The sequence below is a fragment of the Selaginella moellendorffii genome, unplaced genomic scaffold (assembly GCF_000143415.4).
Source record: "Selaginella moellendorffii unplaced genomic scaffold, v1.0 SELMOscaffold_0, whole genome shotgun sequence".
NCBI classification, from domain to species: Eukaryota; Viridiplantae; Streptophyta; class Lycopodiopsida; order Selaginellales; family Selaginellaceae; genus Selaginella; species Selaginella moellendorffii.
This window is the reverse complement of record NW_003314261.1, coordinates 1,058,314-1,075,808: the sequence shown is the minus strand read 5'-3', so window position 1 is coordinate 1,075,808 and position 17,495 is coordinate 1,058,314. Positions and strand designations below refer to the sequence as shown.

General features: G+C 37.4%; 3 protein-coding genes across 3 annotated transcripts in view; 1 reads left to right on the top strand and 2 right to left on the bottom strand.

Moving 5' to 3' along the window:
* Positions 1-8,393: 8,393 nt before the first annotated feature.
* Positions 8,394-9,574, bottom strand: LOC112345644. The gene is made up of 4 exons (XM_024672843.1): positions 9,356-9,574; positions 9,175-9,310; positions 8,937-9,125; positions 8,394-8,882 (listed from the first exon to the last, which is right to left on the bottom strand). The coding sequence occupies exons 1-4, from the start codon at positions 9,572-9,574 to the stop codon at positions 8,500-8,502; spliced, it is 927 nt and encodes a 308-aa protein (XP_024528611.1). The 3' UTR covers positions 8,394-8,499.
* A 1,797-nt stretch (positions 9,575-11,371) lies between these two features.
* LOC9663107 (scarecrow-like protein 9) lies at positions 11,372-12,189 on the top strand. Its single transcript, XM_024676803.1, has 2 exons — positions 11,372-11,482; positions 11,596-12,189. Exons 1-2 carry the CDS (start codon positions 11,372-11,374, stop codon positions 12,187-12,189), a joined length of 705 nt encoding a protein of 234 aa, XP_024532571.1.
* Positions 12,190-16,079: 3,890 nt separating this feature from the next.
* The window catches only part of LOC9663106 (preprotein translocase subunit SCY2, chloroplastic), a 2,526-nt gene continuing 1,110 nt past the window's right edge, over positions 16,080-17,495 (bottom strand). Inside the window, exons 5-12 of the mRNA XM_024676783.1 lie at positions 17,439-17,494; positions 17,304-17,387; positions 17,111-17,255; positions 16,946-17,059; positions 16,754-16,889; positions 16,574-16,697; positions 16,415-16,521; positions 16,080-16,365 (exon numbers count right to left, since the gene is read on the bottom strand). Of these exons, the coding sequence (XP_024532551.1) occupies positions 16,276-16,365; positions 16,415-16,521; positions 16,574-16,697; positions 16,754-16,889; positions 16,946-17,059; positions 17,111-17,255; positions 17,304-17,387; positions 17,439-17,494 (856 nt within the window). The 3' untranslated portion in view covers positions 16,080-16,275. The remainder of the gene's footprint in view (positions 16,366-16,414; positions 16,522-16,573; positions 16,698-16,753; positions 16,890-16,945; positions 17,060-17,110; positions 17,256-17,303; positions 17,388-17,438; position 17,495) is intronic.

Sequence of the window (17,495 nt, the reverse complement as noted above, 5' to 3'; positions counted from 1 at the left end):
TCCTTGATGTATTGTTGTTGTTTTTCTTGTTCTTGATGTTTAAAGCCATTAGTGTTATTGTCATTGCTTTTTCTGTTCTTGGTATTCAAAGCCACTAATACTATAGGGCATATTGGCAATTATATTTGTGTTATACCCATCCTTGATATATTGCCTTTATTTTTATTTTTTTCTGTTCTTTGTATCTTGTTAGCTATGGCTAATGTGGAGCATGATTATAACATCAATTAAAAAGCTAAATTTTAGACTTCTCAAGAGGTCATCTAACCTAATACTATTTAAACCTAAGGACATTTAACTTCAAGTATCCTAAAACCCTTAATCAGTTAAAAAAGAAAGTGCACTTTTATTCATGAGCTTTTTTCCTTTATATTTAAACCTTTATAAATTGTCTTTTAAATTGTTCCCTTTGGTTGTTTACAACAATTTGGTTTTTGGAGAATATTCAAGGATCAAATTTATGGGAAAATGATGTTTATAATTCTAGATTACAATGAGAAGTTTGACTATTATGAAGATAACTTTAGAGATGAATTAAAGACTTTACAGGAGAAGTTTCAATCTTTCAATCTGCCATTTAATCCTTTGTCTTTATATTTTGCTTTAAGTAAGGCTTTTTTTACCTATACTTGTGTTCTTGCCCCTACCTACAAAATAGTGATAAACAAACAAAAATAAAAACATAAAGAAGAAAAGAAAAGAAAAATAATAAGAAAAAAATAGAAGAGAACTCAACTTCGAACCCCAAAGGCATGAGTAAGGATAAATATATGTCACTCTCTTAACTTTACTTTACATAAACAATTATAAGTAGGAGAAAAGATGGTTAATTCAATATAAATGCATATAACAATGAGTGGGGGTTGTTTTCTAGCATGTTTAAATGTTACTTATATATTATATGATTTAATAATCGTTCATAATTGCTTCACACTTGTTTATGACGAGCATTGTCTAGGTTGAGACTTTCTTCTTTAAATGTCTAAGTTTAGGCATAACTCCAGTTCACCTAAACTTTTTTTTTTTGCTCTGCCTAGGATGATATAACATTTATTTCTTCATCACTCCTCCACGAAGGGATGGTCCAAAGTTGAGTTGAGCTCAACTTAGCACAAGTCAATGTAAGTCAATAGAACTATAACTCTTACAAAGAAAATTTATGTTAAAAAATTAAGGTTCTAACAAACTTTAAAATATTAAAATATATAAATACCTAGGTTAAAATTTTTTACTAGATTGAGTTATTTAGAAAAGACAAAGTTCATGAGAACCTATCTATTTTCTTACTAAAGACTATCTTTACAACTATCATATTTTGATTTTCTTGCAATTCATTAAAAAAATAAACTTTTTTGAAGGGTAGCCATTAATAGTACATATTGGTCAAGGCAATATATATTTATATACTATTCATTCATTCTATGGTTCTTAAGTAAAATAAAAAAATCTATAAATAAGAGTTGTAGGGCAAATTAATGTAAAAATATTAATTTTGTTTCACTATCACAATCTTCATATTACACTCCTAGTCTTTGGTTCTAACACTATTATAATTCTGAAGTCCCATTTTTGAGACTAACAATCTAAACTTTTAAGAACCCCTAAATCTTTTCTTAGTATAAATATTGATAAGGGATGCTTTCAACGTTGAAAATTAAATGTGTAAGAATGGCTAAGGAAAATTTTATTGCTTCTTGCATTTGACCCCTATAAATTTTATATAAGTCTCCACCTCCATCTCCAACTTCTACCAATATTCCACCCTTTCCTCCATATAATAATTCTTGTGAGGCTCTTCTTTTTATAGCTTCAAGTGTGACTAAATAAGAGGTTTTTCTTCCAGATAATGTTCTAGATATGGATTGCCTCATATGCTTCAAGAGTGATGCCAAATGTTTCTTTAAGATCTTGCTCTAGATATGGTTGAAACTCTTGAAAGAATGAATATATATTATCTTTAGTATCTCATATACTACTTTTATTTGGATAAAATAGAAGGTTGTATAGGTTTGGAAACTTTTCTAGAACATTATCACAACTGCTCAAGAACTGGTGTGAAAGGTGTGTATAAATGGATGTATAGGAAAATCAAGAAAAAGTTAAGAATGCATAACCATTATCACTTTATAGTGAAAAACAATATTCCATTAGTAAATACTACATCCAAAAGTGCTAAATATTGTATTTTTAAGTCACCTTACTAAATTTCTAGCTACTAATAATTCTTACACTATAATATTATCCATCCCCTCCCCCCCCCCTCTAGCCATTTTCTATTTTTAAAAATTGGTATTAATTATAGGTAGTATACTCATCATTATGAAATTTGATAAACTAACACTATAACTATCTTTGACACCGTCACTGTCACTATCATTATCATTATCATATTGACATGTAACATGCTTTTCTTATTGCAAGTGGATGTATTCAACTCTTTTTTACTATATCATCGTTAAATAGATTTTTTACACAACTCCTCAATTCAAAGGAAGACTCATAGCATATCTTGTGCTATACATACCTAGAAAGACTTCTAAAGCTCATTATATTAGAGATTTATGATAGATATAGAGGAAAACTAAATATGTATTGCATATAAGTTTTTAAAACATCATAAATTTCCTCCTAGAAGCAATTAATAAAGAATGACAAAAATCTTTAAGATGGCTTTCAAAGAATTTATATTATTAAATTGCAAACACCAATCTACCAAAGTTATGTATTGCTTCAACCATCAAACCACTACCTGTTGTGCAATCAATGACAACACCTCTAGTTGGATAATAAAGTTCAAGTAAGATATTCATCACTAATAGCGATCAAAACTAATACCTAAACAATGTATTGCGAATGTGATCATTTACGAAATTTAGTATGATATCAGAGCTATCATACTTTGACAAAACCCATATAGCACACTCATTATCACAAAAACCCTCATTTTCTCTTTTGCAAAACATATGATAAATCTATATCATAACCTAAATAATAAAACTTTTAGAAACAACACAAAATACAAGATGATTTCTTACTTTCTTTGACATGCTTGGGATGCCACCCAAACATTATCCATAATGCACCCAAAAGAGAACCTCTTGAAGTTGACTTGAGTTGCATACCTCATAAAGCAAAACATCTAATTAGGGTCATTCATGAGGCAACTTGATTGGTTGTGTGAAGGAGAACTACTGCTAAAAGGAATGCATCTTTTAAATGGTCTTTAATTAGGATGTTTCAGTTTGGGACATCACTATCAGCATTTGGAAGACTATTTCGCATGTCAAAGAGCATGATGTTTATGCTTTTGAGCATATGGATTTTCTGACAAAAGTGCTCTCACTTTTGCTAGATAGCTATATTCTTGGCATCCTCCTCGAAAGATGCCATGAATGAACTATAAGAGCTAATAAAGATTCTAACTTCATCACGGAATGCCATTAAAGAAACAAGGTGAATCTAGGGGGAGAAGACAAAGGTAAGATGTGAAATTGAGAAAAATTTATATATTGTCATGTGGCATGTTATAGACATGAGTTCCTTTAAGTCCTCTTCTCAGGCATTAAGTCAAGCTGGAATAAAGTTACTCTTGGCAATTCTTGTTGCAACCATTTTAAAGAATTAAGAATAGGAGAAATTAAAAAAAAAATACCATAAGAAGTTCCTTAGTTACGGGCACGTCTTAGACAATCATCATCATTGTTGATTAATTCCTTTAGTTGTGGATTTGCACATCTTTGTTGTGGTAGAACTTCTTGCACGTCTTGGTTCTCTTGCTCCACTTCCTCTCGTGGAATTTCTTGCAAGTCATTCTCACAACCATCTTTAGTCTCTTTGCTATTAGCACCGAAAATGTTGACATTCTCATGGCCACTATCTTTGTCATTCAGCATGTTTTCATTGTTGCCTCTTGCAGCCTCTCAGCAGGCTAATGCATAGTCTGACAAGAGTGGTTTACGCTCCACCAACAGAATATTGTTTTTCACCATGAAATTATAGTAGTTATATGTCTTTAACATTTTCTTGATTTTCTTGTATATCTGTGCATGCACACCTTAACTAGTTCTTAGGCATTTACAATAGTGCTCAAGAAAATTTACTAAACTGATACAACTATTTGTTTTATTCAAATAAAAATAGCATCTTTAAAGAACAACTTTGGCCAAGTTTTCCATATCCCTATATTGAACAACATAGTGTATTTGGTGTATTTTTTGGATTATTGATATATCTCTTCCATGAGAATGTTTTCTTTTATTCTTCTTTGAAATTTAAACCTCGTCCACGTAGGATTAGTTGGGAAAAATGAGGTTAAAAACAGAATACAAAAATTAAAATATTTAATAAGCTTACTAGCTTTAGTAGACACCTTTTTTATGATTGCAAGTTGTAAAAAATTTTACATATGCAAGTTCTATTTTTCTTGCTCCCCTTTCAACACCACAAAAATGCCAAAATTTAGCTACCAAAGACAATTTTCTCCCTTATAATTTGTAATTGCAATACCTTTAGGTAGCTTCTCATCCCCATATATATAGGTAGGTGAGACAATCATAACTCAACAATGGTTGGAATTGCCATCTACATATATTTGAAGTACCTAAAACTTAAAAAGTAAAAAGTGTTAAGATGCTAATCAACTTTTTACATTATTGCATTGTTTGTCTCATCCTTTAGTTTTTATCATCATCCTCTTCAATCTCAACCTTATTAGGCACTAATTAAAGCTATGGCTAAATCTGTTAAATGTGAAACTTGAATTTACACTCTCTAACAATATTTGGTACTTCAATTGGTTTACTCTAGTTCTCTACCCAACTCCTATACATACCTAATCACATTCTCTACCACATTGATATTAGCACAAGAAGGATTGATGAAGGGTGTAACAATATAGATCCTATGTTGTTATGGCAGTAAAAGAAGAATATCTAAAAGAATTTATTGATATGTAACTTTCAATATCTATAATCACATTTGCAACACACTTCATCACCATCAAATTCAAAAGAGCTTATTAATAATTGGGACTAAGGAATAGACAATTTTAAACAACTTATTGATTGCTCTCAACTCTATAAATGTCACTATCTTGTAAAAATTTAGAATTCATGCTAAAGTAATCATGATTAGATTTTTAAATGTGGCACAATTTATATTGTAAATCCTTTATATTAAAGCTTATTATAACATCAAACCATTCCTCCTTAAGTTCTAAATGCAAAATATTAATAATCTTTGTCATCTTTGCCATTTGTTTTATGATTTTTTACTCCTCTATAGTAAGGTTTTTCTTTTTCAAGCTTTCTAAATCTTTATTGATGTCATATTGAAAAAGCCAACTTTAACAAATTTAAGTACCTCAAATAGGATATGTAGATGTATCAAGGGAATTTGGCATAGCTATTGTGCTTCCTAGACTAGTTTTCCTTCATCATTGTCATATTAAGTTAGACTTCTCTTTGTCTATGAGCTCATTTATAATTTTACTAACATCTCCTTAGATAATGTTTTACACAATTATGATACATCTAACTCAACTAGAAAAGTAGTCAACTATGGATAAGCTTGTGGATGAAGCCCTTGCAAGGATTTATCATGATAAGCTACTTAAGTGCACAGATAGGGTGGCTAACTAGATGAAAAATAGGGGTCTAGAAAAATTCTATAAAGTTACATTGAACTTTATAAAACCACAAGAAGGCAAATTGGTTTTTCAATTATGGGATTTTGTAAAACTGACTTTCAAAATGGATGAAGAGGATATTAAGATCACTTAAGATTTTATTTCCAAGTTCTTCCATCTCCCCATAAAGCTAGATTAGTGGATTTAGATAAGAGTAGTTTTTCCTAATAAGCTCAAACAAAAATCTCTTCATCTAGAATAGAGGGAAAGTAAATATCTCATAGGAAAGATTCATCTTTATGCTAGAGAAACCCTCATATATCTTAGTGCTTTTGTTTATGAGGAAGTTCCAAAGAAAGAAATCAAGGGATACATTAGACAGATATTTCTTTCTATGGAACAAGCTTTCCCTCAAAATATTATAAAAAATTTCTCTAAGAAAAGGAAAAGAAAAAAAGGGGTAGATACTCCAGAAGTAATATTTACATTTTTCTTGCCCATTCTATAAACTCTGCCAGTAAACCACAAAGATTAATGAGTAAAGATTATTAGGCCAATAAGGAAAAAAAATCCACATTATATTTGCATATAAAAGCAAACAAAGACAAGAGAATAAAGCTTAGGGCTAACACAATAAGGCAAAGTGACTTAGGTAATTTGGAAGTGGCTAAGGATCTTCTTTTTCTCTCTTTCCTTTCCCTCTCACTCACTTTACACCTATGCATTTGCCAAGATGCTCTTTGACGTTTACATGTAAAATTTTGTTCTCTTTTGATGACTGATGACGAATAAGAACCTTGATTAGACAAGCATCCCCACTTATAATAAGATGACGTGTTGTAATTTTGGCCCTAGATGATTCAAATTCAAAGAGATTGATATACTCCTTAATGACCTAGTCAACCACTGCAACATAAAAACCGTAAGAGGGATTTAAAGAGGGAATAAAGGAATAAAATGGAAACATAAAAGGAAGTAATATGAAGATAAAAGTGATGAAAGTAAAGAGATAAAGAGGAACAAAGAAGAACAAAAGTGAAAGGAATGAAAAAAATATAAAGAAATATGATATAAAGGGGAAAAGTCTCAAAGTCATACTTTACATAATTGCATTGCAACCAATCCATACCAAAGATGAAGTCAAAAGCTTAACTTGGCACCACCCGCAATGACTATAGCTCAAGCTCGAGATCACCCACATGCACAAGTATATTCACTTCATCCCATGCATATACGTGTGTATAGCCATTGCCATAAAAAATGAAAACTAGCTCTACCACACTAATGCAAATATAAATGGCAATGTATGGTAATAGGTTAAAATAAACTTGAGCTTATATCAATTAATATGGAGAGAATAATAGAAGACCTCTTAGTGTAAAGACAAGCTTGGAAAATAAATATTGGATGAACTAATGTGGAGTGAACCCTTTAATGATACTCCCGAAAGAAAGAAAGAGGGTCACTAACTTATTCATGCAAAAACTTTTTGTTATTCGTTTCCCGAAAGCACCTTGGCACCTATAACACATGTAATTATGGGATGAGATTTAGATATACTATCATTGTGGATCCTTGGAACTTTGAGAGATAAATAGAAATAAAATAACTACTAAGGGCTCGCTCAATAAGTAATTGCCCCTTTTTCAATTGGTTTAAAGGGAGAGAGATAGGATGTGTTATATATAGTATCAGAGAAAATATCATGGGTTTGATTCTCATTGATTGGTGGCTATTTAAAATATAATATACCCTTGAACAAAGTATATTCCTACCCCTAAAATTGAAATCGTACATATTGAGCATTTATGAGTACATCCTTCATTTTGTAGAGCATCCACAGACAAAGGTATCTACCATAGGACTGCGGTACGGGTGGATGACTAGTTGCCTTATATAGAATAGTTAATTTACACAATAGAAAGATTGATAGATTTAATGCAAAAATGGAGATGCTAGTTCTCCTTAATTTAGTGAGGGTTGTTAGTCAATAGTCAATAATCAATGAGGAAATTAACATCTCTGAAAGAGTGTAGCACATATGATCATGGGATGAAATTTGAATATATTGTTATTTTGGAACCTTGAGGGATAAATGGGGATAAAATAGCCACTAAAGTTTCTCTCATCAAACAATTACCCCTTTTCCAGTTGACTTAAGGAGAGAAATATAAAGTGCACTATAACATTAAGATGTTATTGATGCCAAAGTCTCCACCTAAGAAATGGAGGTCACTAATTCAAAAAATGTCGACAATGCTAATAAATGTGACCAACTTCATCACATACATAGCAATGGACATTACAGCCATCACCACATCTTTGCTTTTGTCCTTGAACTCAAGCAGCAATAACATGGACCTCTATTGGAATATGACTATCTCCCATAAGAAGTGGAGCTAAAGGACATGCAATAAAAAGTGGAAAAGATGACATCTTATAAAAGATTATCAAAGTTACACTTCATCTCCACCAATGTGAGTGCATGGAATATAAAAATGTGTATATCAATTAGCCCAAAACCTTAGTTTATATATATAAAAGTGGTCCAGATTGAAATTAATTAAACAGCTATCAAAATCCCACTACACTAATATTAGTATATAGCATTATAGTTGTACACTTCGACCTCACAATACTATTAAATAATATCAATTATCAAATTCATAAGATGGAATATCTAGAGGTCAGTTATTACCATGATGCTACTCAAGCTGTAGACATGATACTTCTATACCTTTTTATCATAAATAACGATCACAAACGGTGCATGAAGGTCCAGTGGCTATTCAATCTTAAAAAAGATCTGGATAAAAGCTGTCAAGGGGCAGCAACTGAAAGAAAGACCACACAAGCAGAAACAAAACAGGCCACTAGACACTGATGTCATATATGTGGTGAGCCAGGAGCTTGGCCATGGAAGATGTTTCTGTCATCTTATTGTGCTTGAGGAAGCGGTCCTTGAACTCCTTATCATCAATGGGCGTTGCAGCCAGGCTTGCTGCAACCTGTTTTGGTGACATCCCGCGCTTGCGCATGAAGCCCCGCCCCAATCTCGACATCCTCGCCATGTAACAGCCACGTCTCTCTGGCTCAAAATCCATTGGCGTCACGTAGTACACCGTCGAACCCGGGTCGCCGAGCATGCCCAAGGAGTTGTTCGCTTCACGCCGCATCACGAGGGCGTAGAAGGGGGAGGGAGGCTTGCCCTGCAGCTGCCGCACAGGTCGAGCGGACCCCATACGAATTGCCTTGTCTATGAACCATGCATGAGCAACTAAAAAGTCAAGAATGCTGAAGGCTCACTCACATGATCCGCTATTCCGAAGAGGTTCGACAGGAAGCTCTGAATAGCTGAGCCACAGCCGCGCGTCTAACACGGCCATGTAGACGTTCTCCAAGTGTGTAAGGTAAGGGCACACAGTAATAAGAGGAGCAAGCCTTCCGCCGTCATCCAGGTCTAGCAGGAGCTGCTCCAGCTCCGCTGCACTTACAGTCCCTGTTGTTCTTTTTGTCAGTGTTTTCATCTGGCTGCGAGGGAAACTTACATCGCTCAAGCGACTGCAGCGATGAGTCGCAGAGCGGGATTTCATCAAGCAAGAAATCCAGCTTTGAGGACCACGCCCTTGCAGCCTTTGGGAATTGAGTCTTATACCGTGCATATGGGTTCCTTTCCTCCAGGTCCTAAAGCAGCAAATTAAACTCTACAGCGAGAAAAACAGTGTGTACCTTGGGGTACTCCTTCAGGTTGGAACTGGGCACGTATTTCTTCACGTACCACGCTTGAATTGTCTCGAACAGAGCTCCACCCTCCACAGAGAAGAAGCAACTGTGCCTGAAGGCGGAGATGACCCTCCGCAACTCGAGCGTGGCATCCACGGCTTCTCTCAAGCGCGGCGGCACTTTCACACCCTTGAGGAGGCTATCCACATTCGCCTGCTCTTCCATTCCAGATTGGCCAACCCTAAAAGATCCATGTTGTACCATAATATAAAGAATATTTTATAGTGGTCGATGGTTTAAGCAAAAGTTTTGATGGATTTCCTTCTTCCTTTAGATCACGATCTAGATGAAGTTGATAGAAGGTTCCAGGGCCTGAAATGCTCATGAGGGAGGGCACGAACATCGATGATTCAGGAAGCTGACACTGACGACAGTGGAGGTGCTTCCAAACTCAAAATGGTCTGTCAAAGCTTTCGAGCGATTGTTAGCTACTGTGTGGCAATCCAGGTGATGGTCGCATTCTTGACGATAATGTGTACTCTACTTTTGCAAGGGACTTTGCTTGCAACGTGCTTGATTTTGTTTGTGCGGAATTTGTACAGCCAGCTTATGGGAAATATCATCCGATCTAGACAGTACTCACGCATTGGATCTGCCTCGCACGAGAAAACTTTGGAGAGAGGTGTCACTCTTCTTAGTTGTCAGAGATTGCAGACAGTCTGTCAATCAGTGGAAGCGATGATGCAGTGGCTGCTGCTCATGTGGTAATCGCAAAAGCTCGTCTTTAAGTGTTTCTTTCCGCAGCCTGCAGTGGCAAAGAGCTTTCCCCTGGATTTTTTTTTTCCTTTGTTTTCTTCTCCTCATAGATTTTGTAGGCAGGAAAATAAACCTTATTAGTGAATGTGTAAGTTTGGTCTAATCATTGAATCTGAAAGTTTGAACGTCGCAAGCCCGGGCAAATCAATAAGATTCTGCTGGTAGAAAAGTTTGGAAAGTCAAGAGTTTTTGTTCTCCGGAGTCTTGTTTAAATGAAAGACGTTAGACAAAAAAGAGGAATGAGAGGACCAAACGCTCAGCTCTTTTGTCAAGCTCTTCTTGTCTATGCTATGTCTTCTGCCAATCAGTGGCTTGAGCTGCTGCTTCTCAGCCAGGATTTCGACGAAGAATGGGAAGTTTTCAGTCTTCCACTTCTTAAATTTTCTTCTTCCCATGCTCGGTCTAGCTCCGCCGGTATAGATCCCTCCTGTTCTTGATCACGGGACTCCATGCTGTGCTGGGATAGCGCTGCTCGCCCAGACTTACCGGCCCTTCCTTCAGCTCGCCATACCCCCGCCATCACCAAAACTCTTAGTTAGCTGAGGAAGTGATAGACGTCGTCATCGCAAACTTTTGCTAAGCTGTGCGAATTGCCTCGCTGTCAAACCCTTGAGCATATCCTTGGCGAACTCTCGACCATCGTAGTTGCTTGGGCCTCCTGGCAAGAGCGCTCGCATCTCCACTGCTACGTCGCGAGCCTCTGCGGAAAATGCTCTCGAAAACACCTTCCGCTTTGGAAAGAATCTAAAATCGGGCCACTTGGTCGTGGCGTCAGCCGAGAAACTTGCCTGATCATCTTCTCCCTTGGAAGAGAAGACACTGAAAGCTTCGAGTTCGACGAAAGGATCTTCCTCTCCAAAAACCTTGGGTCTTCCCCTCCAACTCTCGAGACCTAACTTCCGAGGGCGATGAGTTGTGCGTCCAACGTAACTGTTCTGAAAAGATCGTCCTGGCAGCACCTAGATATTCTAGCAAGTGAAGGTCTCAAAGACGAACCTGTGAGCCAGGCATGACTCTTGGTATTTGGCGCATATGCTCTTGGTCTACAGCTTTGGAGCTTCAACGATCCAGCATCCGATCGGGTAGAACAGCAATCCTCCCCATAACGAGTGAGACAAACTAAAACTTAAAAGAGAGAACTATGAGAAAACAAAATTGAAACTTACGTGATGGTGGATCTCGTCGAGCGTCTCTTCCCATGACGTGATGCGGGCCAACCTCTTGGTGGAGGGCGAGGGTGTCTGCCACAGGGAATGGCCTCTTCACGGCGATGTGTCACGCGAGGCCAACCGCGGGAGCGATGCTCAAGTCGGTCGAGTACATCATGGAACGGAGCCCGTTCTTGTCTCCCGAATCAAGTCATCCTCAACGCGTGTAGAGGTCACCAGCGGATTCACATTGTCGACTATGGTGCCTGTTTCGGGTTCCAGTTGCAAGAACTGGCGAATACTCCGGGCGGTCCTCCGTATCTGCGCATCACCGGCATCGATTCTCCATTACCAGGGGGTGGCAGCGCCAGCGACGTGGGGTGCATGCTCCGGGAGTACGCGCAGTCGATCGGGCTGCCTTTCAAGTTCCGGGCCATGTCGAAGAAGTGGGAGAACATCGATGCAGCAACGCTGCTCCTGAGTGACGATGAAGTTCTAGCCAGGAACCAAGTCAATCTCATGCTGAATTCCACGTTGTGGAGGACCAACTTGCTTGACGAATCCATTCTCGCCGAGAGCCCGAGGAAAGTGTGGCTCAACTGGGTGTGGAGCTTGAATCCCAGAGTGTTCGTCCAGGGGATGAACAACGCGAGCTACAACGTCCCCTTCTTCATGACGTGGTTCCTCGAGGCGCTGACACACTTTACACTGCTCTTCGAAGCCATCGATTGCTGCTCGCAGCCGGAGAGCAAGGAGCGGCACTTGCTGGAGCAGGAGAAGAACGGGTGGGAGATCGTCAACATCGTGGCGTGCGAGAGATTGGAGCAAGTGGAGCGAGCGGAGACTCACAAGCAGTGGCACTCGAGGACGCAGTGAGCCAAGTTTGAGCTGCTGTTCCACGACACGGAATCGCTCATGGGTATGTATCACCAAAGCTTTGAGCTTCACAGGGACCAGGGGTGGCTGCTACTGGGATGGAAAGGCCAGATCCTCCATGCCTTCTTGGGATGGAGACCAAGCTCCAGCTAATGGGTGGTAGTGAGAGGTCCGGGAGTTTGCTCCATTCGGGAATATCTTCTAGATTATCAAGGTAAACTGATCAAAGCTAAGGTCACGGTGGTGCTTGTTCACGGAACTTTCATTATCAAAGACAAAATGTAGCCTGATTGACAATAAGAAAGTGAAAAAGATGGTGCCTAGCAAATTGCCTCAAGCTGACCAGTGGAATATTTGCAGCTCTCTAATAAAAGCAAAAGCAATCTTAGCCATTTGTAGAGCTTAAGGATCCAGTAGTCTCAAGTTGATATGACAAAAAAGGATCTATTAAATTAAACACATGCTTTCGAAGTTTCTGGAAGTGTGTGTGTGTGCTTGTAGTTGCATGGTTTCTCAACCCTGTTAATGATGGATATTGTATGGTCAATTTAACAGAAATGGTGGTGTTGGTGGATAAGATATAAAAAATGGTGTATACCTGGGATAAAAATCAATAAAAAGGTCATCTTTAATGATGGTTAATGCTAATTCATGCTTTTTTAATTTTCTTCGTCCATACCAAAAATGTCAATAACAATTACAAACAAGACTAATATGATAGAAAACATCCCTCTTCAAGCTTTATAACACTTTTTCTATTATGGAGCCTGTCACAGTGAAGTTTTCTCCTAATAAACAATCCATGGAAGGACATGTTATGAACTTACAGAAATAATGAGACAAAAGGATGATAAGAAATTCATAAAATACTAAATGGAATAAGAACATCTGAAACAAATGAAGAAAATATAGAGATAATTAATAATAAATAGCAAAAAATGTATTTTATACAAATAAACAAGTAAAAAAACATAATGATCAAGTAATACAAAATATTCCAGGAAGCTTAAAAATAAAAAAAGAAAAAAAATTTGAGATACTTTAAATGCTCCTGTATATAAACTAGGTTTTGGGTTAATTGATATTCACATTTATGTATTCCATTTCTATATTCCATGCACTCATATTGTACTTGAATAATTAGTATAAATACTAATTAATAAATATTAAAATACTAATTTCTTCTGTAAATTAGGTGATAAAGCAAAACCTCTATTAAATAGTAACTATTGCCACTAAGATGTCATTTACACAAATCTAAATATTATTAAATTCTTAATTTTATTTAAAATACCTATTTAAGAGAAAATATTGCCACTAACAAAATATTCATTATTGTGCCAAAATATTTTTAAAATATTCTTGTCAACCGTACTTCACTCGCTGTATTGGCAAATCTATTGAGTATGAGTAGGTTTTCTTTGCAATTTTCTTTCTTTGTGCATTGCTAGTCAGTGTTTTGATCAACTTCTTGCTTAGATCTCACTCATACTGCAAAGTCAATCTTTTCACAAGATGCCAGAGTCGTGATGATCTATGCTTGGCTACACTGAGCAAGAGTGCTTGTTGTTGCCATGGTAATGGCTTTACTTGCCCCTTCTATGACTTTACACTGAGAGGAGGAAATTCTCTTCTGCGTCATGCTCTATGTTATGCGGTAAGGGTGTCCTGTCAGTAATTAGAGTTATCCTACCGGATCCTCCGTGGGCCAGTAAGTCAGTGCTCAAGATGCTGGACAATTCAGAAGCACGTAACTGGAGCCACAAGAGAAGCCCAGCTCAGTACCAGACAACATCAAGGCTGGTGGAGCGAAGCTCTCCATTACTGGTGGGTCCATGGTGAGCTCCTCAAGCAGCCACACTATGATCTAGCTCTTTAGACAGCTTTAAGATAGAATCATTGGGAAGGATGAGCGAGCCAAGCAGGATGAAGCACTCTTGAACCTGAGCAACGTCCTGGATCAGCTCAATGGGATGGAAGATGGCCATAGCCACGAAGAATTTGTCTCTGGAAACTACCTCTCCTCTCAGGCAAAACGTTCTGGATTCAAGAACGCGAATCAAATGTGAAGACCAGGTCCACCTGTAAAGACAAGAAACCTCTGGACAAATATCACAAAACGACTGACCATGATTGTTCCCCAGCATTGCCAGAGAGCTTATTCCAAGCGGTTCAGCTCTGGTTGCTCTATGATGAGACCCAGGTTAACTCAGGAAGTCAATTTTCTTACCACCAGTTTGTCTTAAAATAATGCAATCAAGCTTTCAAACTAAAAGTACCTGCTAATGGAGGAAGACCCATAGCCCCTGCCTTTTTGGTCAAGCATGCCTGGATTGTGGTTCCAAGGCTGTTTGCTTGTGATTACAGTAGATCCAAAGAAACAATGACCAATATGCATATTGGAATTTTTATGCTGTGGCACAAAAAAAAGTTGTGGTGGTGATGGCATCACTTCACTTGCATATTAAAATATAAATATAAGATTTTTATCACTTTGATATATCTCATATCAATACAAAAACTAAATAATAGATGGGCCAGCACTGTGGCACCAGATGAGGAGAGATCGGATGGCAGCCCTCTGGATTCAGCTGCTGGGGCATTCTCGAGGAGCCTGGAGAAGATGCATGCAGTATTCACTTGCTTCATCTTTGGCAAAGAGAGAGAGTGAAGAACTTCATGTCTTGATTTCTTTTTTCTTTTTCTTTTCAAAATGTAATGCACCTTTTTTTTTTTTACATTTGGCCAAAATAGAGTATTTGAATAAATTCTAATCATAACTTATTTAACTATTGTTTCACAGATTTTGTATGCTTTTTTAAACTATGGCTCTCTGTAGACAAGAACATGAAGACAAATAAGGTTGGTTTTAATTTACGTTGGATTTGATATGAAATGTAATGTATTTTTTTGTCCTCTTTTCATACACATTTTAATGAGTAATACATGCCAAATTGAGATTCTCCCAAACACCAATGCTAACCATTTATATATTTGGCATGCCCACCTTTAAAGAACCAAAATACTTAAATTGCAATGCTTCTTGGGCAAAAATCCTCTTTACGAGGATCCATTTCTAGCATCTTTGCCATAAGCTCCATAACACTTTTATCACCTACCATAAAATCCAATTCTGGCCATAAATTTCATGCCTCAATCAATCCCACCATTTCGCATTTCCAATTTTTTTCATTCATAAATTCATAGTCTATGGGATCAAACAATTGAAATCCAAGAATCAACTCCACAGATGCACACTTCATTGCTTATATATCCATTGTTGTAGAGTAAAAGCCCCTTTCAACTTTAAGCTACTTGGGAGAATGATATAAAAGTGTTCTAAAATATTTGCTAGATTGTTCCATAACCCATGTGCTTGGCTAAAGTATGTGAGCTTCACCATGCTACATTTCATTAACAATTTTTCAGGCTTTATATCCTGGTGTGGAGTAAATTCATGCAAGCCCTAAAAGGATCTGCCTCATGAATAATTTGATCTTATGTTTTTCAAGCTTCCTATGATGTCTTAAGTCTGTTTTTATCAACTTAAAGACTGTGAAGTTGCCATCCTTGTTTATTGTAACATCAAGAAGGTTGATGATATTCACATTCCTATCACACTCTTCCAAAATTTCTACCTCATTCAGCATAACATTCAAAATAGAATGTTCTTGTCTTAAGTATTTAACTTTTTATTATGGTTTTCATTGTTGCATTTGAGCATCACTCTTCCCTTGTTACCACACTTTAACATTTTCCAAAAAGTGTATTTTTCCATGCTTTGATGAAAAAGGATGATTAGAGCTGCACCCTCTTTTTATCAAATTAAATAGTACATTAATCAAAAGGTAATTAGGTTAAACATTAGTGCTTGAAAAACAATACCACTCTTTTTATTGATGATTCTTTATTTAAAAGTTACTTTTACTTTATGAGCTTATAAAATGTTATACAGAAACCATTATGGACAAAAATGGGGACTTCTTAAATGTAACCAGGATCTGAGTTTTTCTAAAAAAGAAGAAGAAGACGTACCTTGTCGATTTTAATCCATTTATTGAATGAAAATGTTTGCTGTCGTTCTCTTTATACGCCATATCGCCTTAGTACATTGCTTAGCGTGTGCATTGCGTGATAAGCCATGAATGACCGCCTTACTTCGATGATCGTCCCCACCTGGCAAAAAACGCACTAGTTAATCGAGAGACGTGAAAACGTGGTTTACAATAAACAGCATGGAGGTAAAGCTGATCCCGCCAGTTTGATGCAAGGACCGCAACTTATAGTCGATTATAGTTGACACAGTCACTAGCAGTGCCAGCAAAAATCCACCTGCACGAAAGTAGGCAAACTAAAGATAATAAACAAGCGTCGCAAAGCTCACCCCAAGTGCGAGCCGAGGTTTGCACTTTCCGTAGAAATTCCACGGTCGAACGACCAGGCTTAACATCCGCAATCTTTGCCCCTATCCTGTTTATGTACTCTGATATGTCTTTTGCTCCGTCACTCTGCAAAGTTAAACATGATCATAGTTCCCCCAAGAAACTTAGCAGCAGAAACTTACAACATCGAGGACGCTGAAAGTGAGAATGAGCAACGCAGTCAGTGTGTGGTACAACCATGGTCTTGCGCCAGGCGCAGGGGGTAATGTTGGATTCAAAAGGACTTGTAACCGCCGTAAGAATGGGGTTTTTAAGATGCTGCACACCAAGACGATATCGTCAAAACAATCAAATACACTCTTAAGACAATGTACTTCGCAAGGAAGCTGGGGACTGCCATAAGATACGATGACATATACACCGGTAGCATCCCATTCGGGTTGATGTCAAACGGAATATAAGGCTCCACTTCCGGAATCCCATCTCCTCTGGAGGCATGTTATGAGAACATAAAAAAAAGCTGAAGAATTGTTATGTACCCGGAGCTTGGAAAGCGATCAAAGCCATAAAACTGAAGCTTGATGATCCGACGTCCTTCCGTAACGAGCACAGCGCATGCTGTCATAGTCAAGAACACTCCCACATAAAGGAGCAAAGCGGGTCCCCACTTGGAGAAGTCCAATCCTGTTACCAAGTGAATTTATACCCGAGCTTGAAACAGATTCGACTTACTGGAGAAGCTTATGACCATATTACAGAGGGACTGGGAGGAACTGACAAGAATCCCCATGCAAATAATCAACGTTGATCCTTGACCTGGAAAAGAAATAAAAGGATAACCGAGGCGAGCTTAGACTACAGACGTACCAAATCCAGATTCGGTAATCCTACGAGATATCCATTCCAGTAGCATTGATCCAGAGG

Bases quoted from the DNA above. Each gene is read 5' to 3' on its own strand.
- LOC112345644 (XM_024672843.1), bottom strand. From the start codon at position 9,574: ATGGAAGAGCAGGCGAATGTGGATAGCCTCCTCAAGGGTGTGAAAGTG. The intron at 9,311-9,355 runs GTACACACTGTT...TTGCTGCTTTAG, and splicing joins ACCTGAAGGAGTACCCCAAG to GACCTGGAGGAAAGGAACCC. The intron at 9,126-9,174 runs GTAAGTTTCCCT...AAAGAACAACAG, and splicing joins GCTGCAGTCGCTTGAGCGAT to GGACTGTAAGTGCAGCGGAG.
- LOC9663107 (XM_024676803.1), top strand. From the start codon at position 11,372: ATGCGGGCCAACCTCTTGGTGGAGGGCGAGGGTGTCTGCCACAGGGAA. The intron at 11,483-11,595 runs GTACATCATGGA...TTCGGGTTCCAG, and splicing joins GCGATGCTCAAGTCGGTCGA to TTGCAAGAACTGGCGAATAC.